The sequence below is a fragment of the Carassius auratus genome, chromosome 50, assembly GCF_003368295.1.
Source record: "Carassius auratus strain Wakin chromosome 50, ASM336829v1, whole genome shotgun sequence".
NCBI classification, from domain to species: domain Eukaryota; kingdom Metazoa; phylum Chordata; class Actinopteri; order Cypriniformes; family Cyprinidae; genus Carassius; species Carassius auratus.
Window position 1 is genome coordinate 17043498 of NC_039292.1, and position 18844 is coordinate 17062341.

Below are 18844 nucleotides of genomic sequence, written 5' to 3' on the forward strand. Positions count from 1 at the left end.
TTCTGACAATAGTTCGGTAACATTAACAAATCATCATCTCATTTTCTCTGAATATGCGGTGTATTGTTCCAGAAAAAAAGCTCTTTTTATTTGTAAAGAGGAACATGCAGTGTTTTACAATGGAGACTGTTGTGAAGACATTTACACAAGCGTATGTGCCAACCAACTCAACTATCTCTGAAAATCAGCTCAATAACTTGCTTATATATTTTCTTTGTGGAGGGCTTTTAAAAAAAATGTTTTTTATATAAAGCATTGTTTTGAGATTCAAAAATCAACGAGGGATTTGAAAGCAATCAGTTGTTCCCTTACTTTCTGCTGAGGAAAATGAGGAAAACTCATTACTAAAAAAATAAAAATAAAAAAAAGGGGGGAAAAATTTTAAAATACCCAATTAATTTGAGAATAAAGCTGTGCAGACAGATACAGTCTTACAAAGGAACAAAACATAATCATCAGATCAAGTCCACAATTGACATGCAGCAAAGGTGACATTTTTAATATAAATGAATCACGTGCTATTGTATTCAGAACAGAAAGCTTTTTTTATCTTTATACAAAAACAGCAGAATCATTCAAGTATAACAACATTATTTACAATGTATCTCATCTCTGTAAGTCTGAAGTGTAATGTAATTTGTGCAATATCTTACAGAAAAAGCCCAAAAATATCCATTTGGAAAGTAAAACACATCTGTGATGTCATCGGTGACGAGCGCCACTCATCAGGCAGCAGAGCGTCAGACTTTGCTTCTTTTGGACTGGTTTTCCGTCCCAGAAGCTCCTCGTTTGTTTCTGTGATGAGGAAACGTGGGCATCAGCTCTGGTTCACATGCTGCAGATTAAAACACCAGAAAAAGTCAGCAAATCTGCCTAAAATATTGAGATCTCAATCTGCGAGACTAAGAAACCAAATAAGCCTGTGCTTACGCAAGGGCTTTTCCTTGAAGTAGGAACTTTCTAAGCAATCTTTAGCTGTGGCTCTGTAAGACACAAAGCATGTAATCATTAAATAGATTATTACACTGCACCACTACATGATATATTAAATGCACTGTGTTTTACCGGCGCTGTGGGTTGTACATGAACAGCAGGTTGAGCAGTCTCAAACCAGCTTCTGATAACCAGGTGAACTTGTTCTTTAGGTTGTTGTAGGGCTGCTTCCTCAGACTGTACTGCCCAACCAACGGCAGGCGCAAGAAGCCCTACAATTCACAACAAACCCCTTGAGCATTTAACCTCTAGTATCACCATTCATCCTTACATCTAAACACAGGATACAAGAAAACACATTTCACTTAAGCGTCTCATACTGAAGCGGAGCTCCGTACCGGCCAGATGCTCTCATTCGGCGTTCCCAGCAGCTGCACGATCAAATCCAGCTGCTGGATCTCTGACGCTCCAGGAAGAAGAGGCTTGTGGGCAAGAAGCTCAGCAAAGATACAGCCAACGGCCCTGCAGCGGGAGAACATGACACCTGCTCATGAAGAACAAGCTGCACACCGCTGGGCGAGACTAAAAGAGCTCCAGACACACTGAACTAATGCGTAACAACACACAGAGGTTCTGTCAGTTTACTCTAGCACTGTTCGTCCTGCTCTCACCACATGTCCAGGGCAGTGGTCTGCGTCTTGGTCCCTAGGAGGAGCTCTGGGGCTCGATACCTGTGAAGAAAACATTGTCAGTGATGGAAAGAGGGATTTGAAAGATTAGCAGGGTGACTGAGACTAATCAGCATGAAGTTCATCTGCTTACCACAGTGTGACTACTCGAGGAGTCATGGGCTGTAAGGGGATACCGTAAACACGCGCCAGACCGAAGTCAGCTGTGGAAAAACCACCAGACATCGTTCACTGACAGGACACAGACGTCTACATACAGCAGATCAGTTATATGTGGGTGAACCTCGAAAAACAGTCAGGAACATGTGTTATTTTACCACAAAATCGGAAAGAAACAAGAAACTATACAAATTTACTATGCATAAACAATGCTTTTTTGTGTGTAACAATTTTCTCTCATTTATGATTGCATAATGATCACCTTTGTTTTAATTTAAGAAATGATAATTGTTTATTTTTTATCTCTCACCTATCTTTACACAGCCCTTGTCTGTCATCAGTAGATTGGAAACCTTCAGATCCCTTTGATAAAGATCGCCAGTATCAATATGAGAATTAAGAAGACTCATTATTAGACGTTCAACATTAGTTGCATTATTATTATTGCAACTTTACTGGGCAGCTGTAAACATGGAAACGTTTAGCGAACAGAACAAGCATGAATGAACACACTCTGACCTGTGAAGAATGAAGTTGTGATGTAAATATGCCAGTCCTTTAAGCAGCTGAAGAACTATACACTTCACCTGTGCAGAACAAAGGAAAAAAATGATTAATATTCATATTTTACAAGCATGGTCCGAAAATGCTGTAGGGGGAGTTCAAGTAGGTTTTTAATGAACAGGACAAGAAATGAGGCTACTGCTCACACTTTAAATACACTACACAAGGAATCTAAAGAGAGAGGCTCAAGACAAAAGGCCTTATTAATCAATGAGAGTGGAAGTGGTGATGTCACTGGAATGAGTTCTGGATGCATATAACAATTAAGGATCATAATGAATAGACATGATTTTGTTTTATTAAGTACCTCTTTTGCATTATCTTTTTAAGGTCAAATTTTTAAAATTCCTATAGATCTCATAACCATATACTTACTATCAACCTTTCTAAAAAAAAAAAAAAAAAAAAAAAAAAAAGTTACACTTCCTCCAAAGTGGCAACTTTTTATGGTGCTCACGGCACATACCAAGGTTTTGGAAAAATACAGATTTTACTACAAAACTAAAACAGGCCAAAGGTAATATAGAGATCAGTATAGAATCAGGTATATAGAGTATTCACAATATGGCCCAATTAAATTTTCGGATTTAATGACCTGAACTGCTGTAGCTGTTCAGGACACGGTGATGATGTCATATAACCCACCTGAGCTTCAGAGAACGGGGACTGCATGTTCTCCAGCAGACTGGCCAGATCCTGCTCACAGTAACTCATCACCAAAAAAAGGCTGCCGTGAAAAATAATAGCTCATTATGAAATAAGACATGGTACACCAGGCTTATTCACAAATGCAGTAAACAAGCCTGTCATTATATCTGTAAGTGTCTAGCATACAGCATATTTTCTTCAGTCACCTCTCCAAATGGCTTCCCACCACCACTTCTTTCAGCTCCACAATGTTTGGGTGTCTCAATCTGAGCAGCAAGTTAATTTCCCTCAAACTGCTGATGGGAATCCCTGAACACATATAGACAAAATAAACAGAATTCAATGTTAACTTTTGCAGAGAAACTCATTTGTTTCATTGAAGCATTTAAGTCAGGATTCAGTCCTTATCATAGTACAGTGACTGTGCAAATGACCTGCACTTATCATCTGACCAAAGCTGCATCTCCCTTCTAGTACTGTTAGATTTTACCACTGCTTTTAACACAATAAACCACAACATTTTGTCTTGAGGATTATGTTGGCACAGATCCAACCTATCTGACCAATACCAGTTTGTTTGTGCAAACAAAGAAATGTCAGACCAAGCATAGGTAAAGTATAGAGTACCACAAGGATTGGTATTAGGTCCTCTGCTTTTTTTAATGTATGCGCTTCTCCCGAGGGAGATTATCAGGAAATGTTGAATCACCAGTAAACATGAGATGCTAGAATATAATTTGTCATTTTATTTTCTCTACACTGGATCTCCCTCTCAGATTGAGCATCAACTTTAAGAAAATCACTTACAAAGCCTTCAATGGCCTAGTTTCGCAGTACTTCACACAATCTTCTATCATGATATAATCCTTTGCATGATATAATCCATCATAATCACTACAGGCGCAAAAGATAGTGGCTCGTTGATAGTACGCTAGGTTCTGCCTTGGTCAGTTTCACTTTCTACACTAAATGTCTATGTCTACAATCACAACCTGAGCCACATGACTGCTGGACTCAATGATGAATTTTCCGTACCCCTCTTAACCTCACGACCCAAAATGTCCCTACATCTGCCTAATCTGTAAATCTCAAAACTCAAAGAAGTTTAATTTTCATAGTCTGAGCAATAGAGTCCAACCAGAGTTATTAAGTCACCTGTGGTTTGCTCAATGAGGGATTAAAAGCCTGAAATACTATCGCAGCTCCCTGATAAAAATACTTCAACCTCTAATCTTATACCAAGAAATTGGTTATTTTCTATTACAGTAATAATATAAAAAGTAGTAATCCACGCTGTAAAGTTGCTATGAAGCTGTGAATTGTCAAAAGGTGCTATACAAATAAACCTGAATGACTGGAGTACATGTGTGTAATGGAGGCCAGCTAGAAAAAAATGCTCAGGTAACCTCAGTTTCTTCTTTTCCCTATTTTGGACAAAAATATTTTCAGATGAAAACAACTTTAACAAACCTAAAAGCAAACTGTTCAGTGAATAGCAACTCCCACTTGTGGAAAAAAAGCAGCAAACATGACTGATTTTCATGTGAAGATGCAACTGACCATCTTTCTCTTTATCCATTCGAACCTTCTTCAGGGCAACAATCTCATTTGTCCTTGTGTCACGTGCTCGGTCTGTAAAACCAAACATTTATTAATCAAGAGAGTTATATATTGTCAGACAGCACAACTGTTTGATAATAAGGCTATTTGTGAATGACACACTACGGATATGATTATAAATTAAATTTTATCTAATTTGTGCCATATTTTTACAAGACTCACACACGATCCCATATGTTCCCTCTCCGATCCGATTCATCTTCTCAAACTCCTTCACATTCCTGCATTTCCCTAACTACACACATCATGGAGAAACACCGCAATGAAATGCTTATCTTGTTTTTCACAATCAAAAATACAGTTTATTAGACAGTGTGTCTCACCCGTTCTGTGTGCGGGATTACAAACGTCCTGTCGGTTTTTAAAGATTTCAGCTTTAACGGCTCTAGATCAGTTTCTGATGTGCTTTCCATCTCCAATCACTCCACATTCGTCTGGATGAATGATTAATATAACACATATAGCAATTTAATATTGCATGACTGTACGTTTCATGTAAATAGCAGCACATCTACAGAAAACAGGAAGAGAAACTCCGTGAAAACTTACACTCGCTCATTTGAACATTCAAATGGACAACTGGCAGCGTTCAATGAGTTTCTGTTCTTGCGCAACAACAGTTAGAATGGTTTTTACAAAGACCGCTAATTAAAGCTAATAAAGCAAACCAGGCTTTATTTGGGATTTAAAGTGATATATTAATTTGTATTTTTATGTATTTTTATTACCAAACCTATGCTCAAAGATTGTAAACAAACACTCAAACAACGCTGTCACGTGGTTAGTTGTTACTTTTTATGTCACCAGTTTTTTTTTTTTTTTTTTACAATAAATAAATAAATCCCCGTTAAAAGTTTCTCAGAGGACTGACCATTAACATTTTTATTTCATACCTGTGTGAATCAGGCTGTGCCCGTGACGACAAAACGACCTCGCCCAACAAACACTGGACGTCCCATGGGCCGCGGCTCTTTAAGAGCATCCACTATTCTCAGACCCCCGGACTTCTCTAAGAGGTTTTCTCGAGATGGGGCTGTGACGATGATCAGCGGTACATCAGAATTATTAGACGATGAAGGTGGTGTTGATGAAGGTGATGACGAATCAGTGCCAAGAGATTCTACTGTGGAAATTAAAAACCAAAAGCATGTGAATAACAGTTGCAGTGACATTATTAATATAAATAATACATGTGACATTATGTGGGGGCAATATTTTACATTATAATTTACATTATTTTACCATAATGTAAAACAAATAAACTGCAATGAAAACGGACAGGACATTATTACTTCCTCTGTGAGCTGTTTCATATATTTGTTTATCTTTTCTCTAAAAACAATGAATAAATGCACTCTCCGGATTACAGGAACGTTTACGTCAGAAAAAAATAATCCCATTTAGAACAATTAATCCACACAATGACAGACTGTCTGACAAAACTTCATATAGTTGAAATGAAGTTCATATTCACATTTTATTAATGTCTGAATAGAGGAGTTAAATTGTCCCGTTAGTTTATTAGAAATAGTATAATGCCGATAAAATGACAAAAAGACAGTTTTACCTGGGAGAACCTTCTTTCTCGCTGCAGAGCCCATTCCCCATCACGCAATGAAATGAATCTCTCAGTAATTAATCTGATGCTCCATGTGAATATAACTCTTCTTCTGAGCAGCACGGACCGGTTCTCAGTCCTGATCCAATGTAGTATCGCACACACTGCAAATCCCCCGTCTAACTACAAGAAGTCACATCACACTCTGACGTGAACTTTTTTTAATAGGCTTAAGAGAACCTATTCTTATTCTTGGTCCTGGCTCCGTTAAAGGTTATCTAATGTGCATTTCTCCCCCAAACGTAGGATACGGAATACAGGCTACTAAAATACACCGAATTTCCAGCAGTACAGAATACTTGTTCAACGGCAGGGACCACACAGTCACACATCGCACTCTGTCCAGTTTAATCTGATCCCCGAATGAACGAATGACTCTTATAATGAGCCGGTTCTTTTTAATGAATAACACTAGCGCAACTCATGTGGCCCTAGCGAATGACTCGTTTTTTTTTTTGTTTTTTTTTTTGAGAATCAAACACAAACAGCTCGCTTTTTATATTTACTATTTCACCACTTATAATATACTGTTACAACTATTAATAAATAGCGATGCCTTAATTGATGCGATAAGTATTTATTCCTATAAAGTTTATATAATCAATCAATCAGTCAATCAATCACCTTTATTTATATAGTGCTTTAAACAAAATACATTGCGCCAAAGCACTGAACAACATTCATTTGGAAAACAGTGTCTCAATAATGCAAAATGATAGTTAAAGGCAGTTCATCATTGAATTCAGTGATGTCATCTCTGTTCAGTTGAAATAGTGTCTGTTTTAATTTGCAATCAAGTCAATGATATCGCTGTAGATGAAGTGACCCCAACTAAGCAAGCCAGAGGCGACAGCGGCAAGAAACCGAAACTCCATCGGTGACAGAATGGAGAAAAAAACCTTGGGAGAAACCAGGCTCAGTTGGGGGGCCAGTTCTCCTCTGACCAGACGAAACCAGTAGTTCAATTCCAGGCTGCAGCAAAGTCAGATTGTGCAGAAGAATCATCTGTTTCCTGTGGTCTTGTCCTGGTGCTCCTCTGAGACAAGGTCTTTACAGGGGATCTGTATCTGGGGCTCTAGTTGTACTGGTCTCCGCTGTCTTTCAGGGCAGTAGAGGTCCTTTCTAGGTGCTGATCCACCATCTGCTCTGGATACGTACTGGATCCGGGTGACTGCAGTGACCCTCTGATCTGGATACAGACTGGATCTGGTGACGGTGTCATGGTGACCTCGGAACAAGAGAGAAACAGACAAATATTAGCGTAGATGCCATTCTTCTAATGATGTAGAAAGTACGGTGTTATGTGAAGTGTTCCGGTTCCAGTTTACATAATTAATGCAGCCTAAAAATCCTTTAACGGATTTGGATATTAAAAGCATTGTTACGTCCCTCGTTATTTAGATGTTATTTGTCTAGGAATATTATTAGACGTAACAAAAGTTTTGCATGTGTGTCAATAAGGTGACGAGAATCTGTTATTGGAAAGGAACAGACAACCACCCATAACTGAGTTGAAAGATTTTAATTCCTCAACTACAATAAAGTGAAGTAGTAACAGAGGAAAAAAATAATAATGAAGAATAATAAAGTAATGACTATTTATAATTAGTACAACGTAACAAGAGTAACCAGAGCAACAGACAATCTGGGGAAGAGGAAGGAGCAAAAGAGTGGTGCTTAAATCAAAAAACTGAATATAACAAAAAGCCCCTTTAACTAAAGTTAAAGAACTAAACTAACTATCAACAAAAAAGGTAGAAAGAAACATCTTCAGCGTACAAGACGCTATAACTAAACTATACTAACTAAAACAAAAACATACATAATTAGCACCACTCCTAACACTAGTGCATCTAATACATCTCCGTAACTACGTGTGCAAATGTAAGTCGCGACCTGCTTACCTGGCTCACAACCTCTCCCAACAGTCTACACAATGTTAAACGATGAACTGAGATGAAGATTTCATGACAGCAACAAACATTTAGCAGGCACTGCAAACACGTAAGCTACCAAGGGCAACACAGTGCGCCTTCAAGCGCAAACAAAGAGAACTGATCTAACTGCAAGATCACAAAAGCAGCGAGCCCCAGACAATAGTCAGTCGCTCAGACTGGTCTCTCGAACAAGAGAACCGTCTTCACAGCGTGTGCCAACTCTTTTCCCAACCCAGAGTCTGTTTTCATCCCCCCGCCATTGAAGTTAGAGCCATTCATAAACCACCCGGCGACAGGCGATTGGCGGCGCGATCCCAGACGTCAGCATCCTACGTCAGCTGATTGACAGGCGGACGCTCCAATCGAGCTTCACACCTGAAACAAACAAAGTACACAAACACACACGCCAAGCATATGCAACAACATACGCACAAACAAAAATTACGAAGCGCGGCGTACGTAACACTCACCCCCTTAAAACTCAACCTGAAGCAGTATTTAAGCTCTAGATAAGGTGTCAGCAATGATATTCTCTGAACCCTTTTTATGCTTTATGATCAAGTTATAATTTTGCACAATCAACGACCAACGCATAAGACGTTGATTGTGATTGTACATTCTGGACAAGAACACTAACGGATTGTGATCCGTGTACACAGTAACAGGCAGAACAGATGAACCCACATAAACCTCAAAGAATTGCAAAGCCAGAATTAGACCCAAAGCTTCCTTCTCAATGGTAGAATAATTTCGCTGATGTCGGTTGAATTTTCGAGAAAAGTAACAAATTGGATGCTCAAAACCGACATCATCCTCTTGAATAAGAACAGCTCCCATGCCTAAAGCACTAGCATCAACTTCCAATTTAAAACAACGTGTACAATCCGGAGCAGCAAGAACAGGTGCACTAGTCAACAACAACTTTGCACCTTCAAAAGCTTGTTGACACGCATCAGTCCAAATAAAATCATTCGCTGGACTTAAACTGGTTAAAGGATGTACTACAGTGGAGAAATTTCGGCAGAAACTTCTGTAGTAACCAGCCATGCCTAAAAAACGACGTAACTCTCGTCTTGTCGTTGGAATAGGAAAGTCAGCAATAGCAGATATTTTGGCACTAACAGGGCGAACTTGACCTTGACCTACTTCTTTGCCCAAATAGGTGATCGTTGCTTTACCAAATTCGCACTTAGCCAGATTAATTGTCAGGGAAGCATCAGCCAATCTTTCAAAAACTGTCCGAAGAACAGTCAAATGCTCAGACCAATCAACAGAATAGATTACTAAATCATCAAGGTAGGCATTACAATTTCTCACTCCTGACAACACAATGTTTACAAGGCGCTGAAAAGTTGCTGGGGCGTTTCGCAGCCCAAATGCCATAACCCGGTACTGCAGGAAGTTATCCGGAGTAACGAAAGCTGAAATATCCGCAGCTCGAGCGGTCAATGGCACTTGCCAATACCCTTTCAGCAAATCTAATTTCGTCACAAACCTAGCAGAACCCAAGTTATCGATGCAGTCTTCCATCCTGGGAAGAGGATAGCTATCCGGTACAGTCACAGAATTTACTTTTCGATAATCTGTGCAAAACCTGAATGTACCGTCAGATTTTGGAACAAGAAGACAAGGAGAACTCCACGGACTATAGCTAGGTTCAGCTAGGTCATTCCTCAACAAATAATCAACCTCAGTCCTCATCACAGAACGTTTCAAACTATTCACACGATAAGCATGTTGCTTGATGGGAGAATTACACGTCACTTGAATATCATGCTGCAATACATGCGTTTGAGTCGGCACATCACTAAACAGCATGGGAAATTCTTGAATTAGCCTCATAACGTCCCGTTTCTGTGACTCAAGCAAATTCTCAAGGTTTTCAGACAATTTTTTTAAAATCTCAGAATTCGAAAGTCTACCACACATTGATAAATCATTACGAAGTGTAACACCATCATCAGGATCACACTCACCAAGAGAAAGCCGCGACACCTCGTCCTTCACTATCGTAGGATCAGACACCGCAACAACAGCAGCAGCTAGAACATCAGTAGGAACAGCAACAAGCTTTTTTTTCTCTTCCACAGATTTCTCAGACACCTTTCGAGAACAATATAATTTCAACATGTTAATATGGCATGTACGAAACTTCCGTTTGCGGTCAGGCGTGTGGATTACAAAATCAGTCTCACTCAATCTCTTTGATACCTTGTACGGACCAGAGAAACGAGCAGTCAAAACTGAACCTGGTACTGGTAACAGTACCAAAACTTCGTCACCAGGTTGAATTTCACGCACAACAGCTTTCCTGTCATACCATTTCTTCATGCCCTCCTGAGCAGTGGATAACGATTTTCGTGCAAATGAGCACGCATTATGTAGTCGTTCTCGGAACCGACTGACGTAATCTAGCACATTTTGTTGAGATGACTTCGTGTCATTCAACATTCCGTCTTTCAACACCTTCAGCGGCCCTCGTACGGTGTGACCAAAGACTAAATCTGCAGGACTAAACCCCAGAGATTCTTGAGTTGCTTCACGAACTGCAAACAACACTAATGGTACTCCATCGTCCCATTCTTTACCAGAGCTTAGACAGTACTTTTTCAACATTGACTTCAGCGTCTGGTGAAATCGTTCAATAGCACCCTGGCTTTCAGGATGATACGGGCTCGAGATCCGATGTGAGATACCCAAAGTTTTCAACACTTGTCTAAAAACATTAGAAAGAAAATTCGTACCCTGGTCTGTCTGCACGATTTTTGGCAATCCGAACGTGGAAAAAAACTTTATCAAAGCTTTAATAATGACAGGCGCAGTTATTCTTCTCAAGGGAACAGCCTCCGGAAATCGTGTCGCAGAACACATAATAGTTAACAAAAATTGATTGCCTGCTTTTGATTTCGGCAAGGGACCAACGCAATCCAAAATTATATGCTCAAACGGTTCGCAAATGACAGGGATCGGAATTAATGGAGCTGGTGGAATCTTTTGGTTGGGCTTGCCCATCACTTGACACTCATGACATGTGCGGCAATACTTAGACACGTCGCTCTTCAAGCCAGGCCAAAAAAAATGTTTGAGAATGCGGTTGTAAGTTTTTGTCACCCCCAAATGACCTGCTAAATCATGATCATGTGCCAAGCTCAACACTTGTTTTCGATAGACAGTAGGTAAAACAATTTGACATACAACATCCCACTCATTCTCCCCATCTCTGTGAGGATGCCATTTCCTTAACATCAACCCATTTTCGATCACGTATTCAGCCGCGTTGACTTTATTAGGTTGAGGACTTTCCACAGCAGAAAAACATTTAGTTAACGACAGATCTTCTCTTTGTGCAGTCTTAATTCCTTCATGAGAAATAGGTTCAGCTAACAATTCAGACTCAGCCATTGCCGTATCAGAATGTCTGTCATGTCTAACATTTTCAGATTCTTTTGGACCTGACCCAAAATGTTCCTCGGTGAACACAGGTGACAAAAAAGTGTCAGCCAAAACAATGTCATCTCCAATTCTGCGTTTTTGAGCACGCGTAACTACATTAGCAGCAAATACCTCCGGAAAATTATCAGATATATCACCAACAGGAATAAAACAGTCAGGTTTATCAACGACTTCGAGCACAGGTGACACTTTACCTCCCGCCAAATCATTCCCGAGAATGAATGCAACCCCTTTCACAGGAAAGGAAGAACGTATCCCCACCTTAACAAAACCTGAGACCAGGTCACATTGCAAGTGTATCCGGTGCAGCGGTACCTTTACAACACCCATCTCAATCCCTTGAACTAACACACTTGACCCACAAAACGTCTGCTCCGACAAAGGAAGTGCATCAGAGACTACAAAAGATTGAATCGATCCTGTATCCCTCAAGATTTGTACCTCTTTCTGCCCTCCAGGTTTACCATTTACGGAGATTAACCCCTTCAACAAAAATGGTTTAAACCCTGAGTCAATCGCATCTTTCTCTAAAACCGCTTTAGGACGCACAGTCTTCACAAAAGTAACAGGCTTTAACTGTCCTTGCTGAGCCTGAGTCTTACGTCTCAGCATTAAACAATCAGAAATAAGGTGTCCCGTCTTGTGGCAATAAAAACATTCTCGTGTTTCTTTATTCTGTGGTGAACTGATTTTAGCACGGGTACTTGAATTTTGAGTTGAAAACGAACTCACCATTCTCTCTGGTCGGGGTAAAGTGAACACACTCTTATGCGTTAACACATACTCATCTGCAAGAATCGCAGCTTGTGATAACATGGTGACCTTTTGCTCATTCAGGTACGTGACTACTCTTTCCGATAGACAATTCTTAAAATCTTCTAAAAGCATTAACTCTCTCAACGAACTCAAATCTTGCACGTTGTTAGAAGACAACCATTTATCAAAAAGAATTCCCTTCTCACGGGCAAACTCCACAAATGTCTGAGCTGACTTCTTATGGTTCCTGAAACGTTGCCGATATGCCTCAGGCACCAATTCATATGCACGAAGAACAGCGTTCTTTACGGTATCGTATTGCATGCTTTCTTCTAAGGTTAGTGCAGAACAGACCTCCTGTGCTTTTCCAACTAATCGACATTGTAGTAACAGACACCAAACCTCTTTTGGCCAACGAAGTGCAGCAGCCACACGCTCAAAAGCAGCGAAATACGCATCCACTTCGGATTCTCTAAAGTGAGGCACTAAAGCGATCTGTTTACTAACATCAAATGTAGTGGTCGAAACATCACTCACAGAATTTTCTGAATTTACTGAAACAACAGGATTAGGCTGCACAGTTCGGCCCGAGACAACCGTCGCTGAATCCAACTCGAGCTGTCGCAGTTTCACCTGTGTCTCAGCTTCAATTTCCAGTTTACGGATTTCTAGGCGTAGCTTAATTTCAGCTTGGCGCGTCTCAGCCCGTTCCTGCGCTTCCATCTGGATTTTGGCTAGGCGGACCCTCAGTCGCGCATCACCCCCAGAGCCAACGGAAAGCGGAGAAAGTGGGTAGAAGGGGGGTAAGCCAGCCTTGGGCTCGGCCTCAACCTCCACCTCAGCATTCTCATCTTCTGCTTCCGCCACATTTCCCACACTAGTCAAACGTTTTTCCACAGCCGACATGCCAGCCCTCTCACTATCCGCATCTGGAAATAAAAATACTTTTAATTCGACCAAGTGTTTCCAAATTTCATTCTTAATAATGTGCTTTAGAGATTGCCTCACCACAGGAATGCGATAGTATTCAGCTATCTGCAACAAATCGTCTTTTCTACATCGATCAAAGATTTCTAAAGTTGGATCAGCAATAAATGATTGCAAATCAAAAGTACTCATTGCCAATATTCCACCATACTCACTTCAACATGCACTAATTCCTTTCCAGCGCAGTTCCCCGCACCACACACACACAAAACATAAGCAATATAAAAGTTAGGACGAGCCCCCAAATATGTTACGTCCCTCGTTATTTAGATGTTATTTGTCTAGGAATATTATTAGACGTAACAAAAGTTTTGCATGTGTGTCAATAAGGTGACGAGAATCTGTTATTGGAAAGGAACAGACAACCACCCATAACTGAGTTGAAAGATTTTAATTCCTCAACTACAATAAAGTGAAGTAGTAACAGAGGAAAAAAATAATAATGAAGAATAATAAAGTAATGACTATTTATAATTAGTACAACGTAACAAGAGTAACCAGAGCAACAGACAATCTGGGGAAGAGGAAGGAGCAAAAGAGTGGTGCTTAAATCAAAAAACTGAATATAACAAAAAGCCCCTTTAACTAAAGTTAAAGAACTAAACTAACTATCAACAAAAAAGGTAGAAAGAAACATCTTCAGCGTACAAGACGCTATAACTAAACTATACTAACTAAAACAAAAACATACATAATTAGCACCACTCCTAACACTAGTGCATCTAATACATCTCCGTAACTACGTGTGCAAATGTAAGTCGCGACCTGCTTACCTGGCTCACAACCTCTCCCACCAGTCTACACAATGTTAAACGATGAACTGAGATGAAGATTTCATGACAGCAACAAACATTTAGCAGGCACTGCAAACACGTAAGCTACCAAGGGCAACACAGTGCGCCTTCAAGCGCAAACAAAGAGAACTGATCTAACTGCAAGATCACAAAAGCAGCGAGCCCCAGACAATAGTCAGTCGCTCAGACTGGTCTCTCGAACAAGAGAACCGTCTTCACAGCGTGTGCCAACTCTTTTCCCAACCCAGAGTCTGTTTTCATCCCCCCGCCATTGAAGTTAGAGCCATTCATAAACCACCCGGCGACAGGCGATTGGCGGCGCGATCCCAGACGTCAGCATCCTACGTCAGCTGATTGACAGGCGGACGCTCCAATCGAGCTTCACACCTGAAACAAACAAAGTACACAAACACACACGCCAAGCATATGCAACAACATACGCACAAACAAAAATTACGAAGCGCGGCGTACGTAACAAGCATATTAGTATGTTATGTGTAAGCCAGGTTAAAGAGATGGGTCTTTAATCTAGATTTAAACTGCAAGAGTGTGTCTGCCTCCCGAACAATGTTAGGTAGGATATTCCAGAGTTTAGGCGCCAAATAGGAAAAGGATCTGCCGCCCGCAGTTGATTTTGATATTCTAGGTATTATCAAATTGCCTGAGTTTTGAGAACGTAGCAGACGTAGAGGAGTATAATGTAAAAGGAGCTCATTCAAATACTGAGGTGCTAAACCATTCAGGGCTTTATAAGTAATAAGCAATATTTTAAAATCTATACGATGTTTGATAGGGAGCCAGTGCAGTGTGGACAGGACCGGGCTAATATGGTCATACTTCCTGGTTCTAGTAAAAACTCTTGCTGCTGCATTTTGGACTAGCTGTAGTTTGTTTACCAAGCGTGCAGAACAACCACCCAATAAAGCATTACAATAATCTAACCTTGAGGTCATAAATGCATGGATTAACATTTCTGCATTTGACATTGAGAGCATAGGCTTTAATTTAGATATATTTTTGAGATGGAAAATGCAGTTTTACAAATGCTAGAAACGCTGCGAGGAAATATAGAGCTGCGTATCATCAGCATAACAGTGAAAGCTAACACCATGTTTCCTGATGATATCTCCCAAGGGTAACATATAAAGCGTGAAGAGTAGCGGCCCTAGAACTGAGCCTTGAGGTACTCCATACTGCACTTGTGATCGATATGATACATCTTCATTCACTGCTACGAACTGATGGCGGTCATATAAGTACGATTTAAACCATGCTAATGCACTTCCACTGATGCCAACAAAGTGTTCAAGTCTATGCAAAAGAATGTTGTGGTCAATTGTGTCAAACACAGCACTAAGATCCAATAAAACTAATAGAGAGATACACCCACGATCAGATGATAAGAGCAGATCCTTTGTAACTCTAAGGAGAGCAGTCTCAGTACTATGATACGGTCTAAATCCTGGCTGGAAATCCTCACATATACCATTTTTCTCTAAGAAGGAATATAATTGTGAGGATACCACCTTCTCTAGTATCTTGGACAGAAAAGGGAGATTCGAGATTGGTCTATAATTAACTAGTTCTCTGGGGTCAAGTTGTGGCTTTTTTATGAGAGGCTTAATAACAGCCAGTTTGAAGGTTTTGGGGACATATCCAAATGACAATGAGGAATTAATAATAGTCAGAAGAGGACCTATGACTTCTGGAAGCACCTCTTTTAAGAGCTTAGATGGTATAGGGTCTAACATACATGTTGTAAGTTTAGATGATTTAACAAGTTTATACAATTCTTCCTCTCCTACAGTAGAGAATGAGTGGAACTGTTCCTCAGGGGGTCTATAGTGCACTGTCTGATGTGATACTGTAGCTGACGGCTGAATGGTTGCAATTTTATCTCTAATAGTATCGATTTTAGAAGTAAAGTAGTTCATAAAGTCATTACTGTTGTGGTGTTGGGAAATGTCAACACTTGTTGATGCTTTATTTTTCATTAATTTAGCCACTGAATTGAATTCTGAATTGAATATTCTGTATTCTAAAAGAGAAGAAAAGTAATCAGATCTAGCAGTTTTTAATGCTTTTCTGTAGGATATGCTACTTTCCCGCCAAGCAATACGAAATACCTCTAGTTTTGTTTTCCTCCAGCTGCGCTCCATTTTTTGGGCTGCTCTCTTTAGGGTGTGAGTATGCTCATTATACCATGGTGTCAAACTGTTTTCCTTAACCTTTCTTAAGCGTAAAGGAGCAACTGTATTTAAAGTGCTAGAAAAGAGAGAGTCCATAGTTTCTGTTGCATCATCAAGTTGTTTTGAGGTTTTGGATATGTTAAGGAATTCGGATACATCAGGAAGATAACTTAAAAAGCAGTCTTTTGTGGTAGAAGTGATGGTTCTTCGATACTTGTAACAAGAAGTAGAATTTACAATTTTGGCTATATGAAGTTTACACAGAACTAAATAATGATCTGAGATATCATCACTTGGCTGAATAATTTCAACACTATCAACATCAATTCCATGTGACAGTATTAAATCTAGAGTATGATTTCGACAATGAGTAGGTCCTGAAACGTGTTGTCTAACACCAATAGAGTTCAGAATGTCTATAAATGCTGATCCCAATGAATCTTTTTCATTATCGACATGGATATTAAAATCACCAACTATTAAGACTTTATCTGCAGCCAGAACTAACTCGGATGTAAAATCACCAAACTCTTTAATAAAGTCTGTATGGTGCCCTGGTGGCCTGTATACAGTAGCAAGTGCAAACATAACAGGGGATTTATCATTAACATTGGTTTCTCTGGATAATGTTATATGAAGCACCATTACTTCAAACGAGTTATACTTGAAGCCTGCCCTCTGAGAAATCCTGAAAACGTTATTATAAATTGAAGCAACTCCTCCCCCTTTGCCTTTAAGACGCGGCTCGTGTTTATAACAATAATCTTGGGGGGTGGACTCATTTAAAATAATGTAATCATCAGGTTTTAGCCAGGTTTCTGTCAAGCAGAGCACATCTATATTATGATCAGTTATCATATTATTTACAAAAAGTGTTTTCGTAGAAATGGAACTGATATTCAATAAGCCAATCTTTATCATTTGTTTATCCATATTGCATTTGTTTTTTATTTGTTGAACCTCAATTAAATTGTTAACCTTAACTTGGTTTGGACGTTTTTTGTATTTTCTAGTTCGTGGAACAGACACAGTCTCTATAGTGTGATATCTAGGTGAAAGAGTCTCTATGTGCTGAGTATTAACTGACCTCTGTGACGGGAGACAGCTAGCAGATGGTCGGTTTAGCCAGTCTGTCTGCTTCCTGACCTGGGCCCCAGTTAGTCAAGTATAAACACTAAGACTATTTGCCATATTTCTAGACAGAAGAGAGGCGCCACCCCAGGAGGGATGTAGACCATCTCTTTTAAACAGGTCAGATCTGCCCCAAAAGCTCGTCCAATTGTCTATGAAACCTATGTTTTTCTGTGGGCACCACTTATACATCCAGCCATTGAGTGATGACAATCTGCTATGCATCTCGTCACCACGGTAAGCAGGGAGGGGACCAGAGCATATTACAGTGTCTGACATCGTGCTTGCAAGTTCACACACCTCTTTAAAGTTATTTTTAGTGATCTCCGACTGGTGAAGTCGAACATCATTAGCGCCGGCATGAATAACAATCTTACTGTATTTACGTTTAGCATTAGCCAGCGCTTTTAAATTTGCCAAGATGTCAGGCGCTCTGGCTCCCGGTAAACATTTGACTATGGTGGCTGGTGTCTCTATATTCACGTTCCGTACAATAGAATCGCCAATAACTAGAGCACTTTCATCAGGTTTCTCAGTGGGTGCATCACTGAGTGGGGAGAACCTGTTTAATGTTTGGATCGGAACAGAAGAGCGGTGTTTTGACCCACGACTACGCTGCCTCACCGTCACCCAGTTGCCCTGCTGCAGGGGCTCTGCTGGAACCGAACAATGTACAGGAATCCCTGAGCTAGACGCATCCAAAGCCGTATCTAGAGCCCTAACTTTCTTACTGTCCTCAATTAAAGTTTGGATGCGTGTCTCTAATTCTGAAATCTTCTCTGTCAGCCTAACTGTTTCCCTGCATTTATCACATGTGAATCCCTCATCAGCGACAGAGATAGATAAACTGTACATGTGGCAAGAGGTGCAAATAACAATTGTAGGAGAAGCCATTACTCACCGTGCTTGATGAAATATTCTTACTGCGGTTGTTTGATGAACTTGTGGAAAACTATATAAATGTGCCAGAAGCACATAGTCTGCACAGCTTCACTGAGAAACAGAAATCAATAAACACTCATTGTTCTTCATCTGCTCTCTCATCTCATTTAAGTTTATTAAAGTAAAGTAAAGTTAAGTAAAAAAAACAAACAAACAAACAAACAAACAAACAAAAAAAACTTAAAACTAAACATTTACATAATCAGAAAGCAGGTCAGACATCAATAATTTTGTGTCACCATCTGATCTGGATACAGACTGGATCTGGTGGCTACGGTGACCTCGGAATAAGAGAGAAACAGACAAATATTAGCGTAGATGCCATTCTTCTAATGATGTAGAAAGTACGGTGTTATGTGAAGTGTTCCGGTTCCAGTTTACCTAATTAATGCAGCCTAAAAATCCTTTAACGGATTTGGATATT

The 18844-nt window shown here is 40.0% G+C and overlaps 1 protein-coding gene across 2 annotated transcripts; it reads right to left on the minus strand.

The window, feature by feature from the left end:
• Positions 1-458: 458 nt before the first annotated feature.
• Positions 459-6549, minus strand: cdk10 (cyclin dependent kinase 10). Of its 2 annotated transcripts, XM_026239472.1 has the most exons (15): positions 6181-6549; positions 5507-5736; positions 4937-5047; positions 4776-4848; positions 4554-4625; positions 3200-3302; positions 2991-3072; positions 2301-2368; positions 2092-2144; positions 1756-1825; positions 1605-1664; positions 1332-1455; positions 1066-1205; positions 931-983; positions 459-835 (listed from the first exon to the last, which is right to left on the minus strand). In XM_026239472.1, the coding sequence occupies exons 3-15, from the start codon at positions 5024-5026 to the stop codon at positions 741-743; spliced, it is 1083 nt and encodes a 360-aa protein (XP_026095257.1). In that variant the 5' UTR covers positions 5027-5047; positions 5507-5736; positions 6181-6549; the 3' UTR covers positions 459-740. The 2 variants fall into 2 exon arrangements, with proteins under 2 accessions (XP_026095257.1, XP_026095258.1); XM_026239473.1 differs by lacking the exons at positions 5507-5736; positions 6181-6549 and adding an exon at positions 5163-5182.
• Between the last annotated feature and the right edge of the window lie 12295 nt (positions 6550-18844).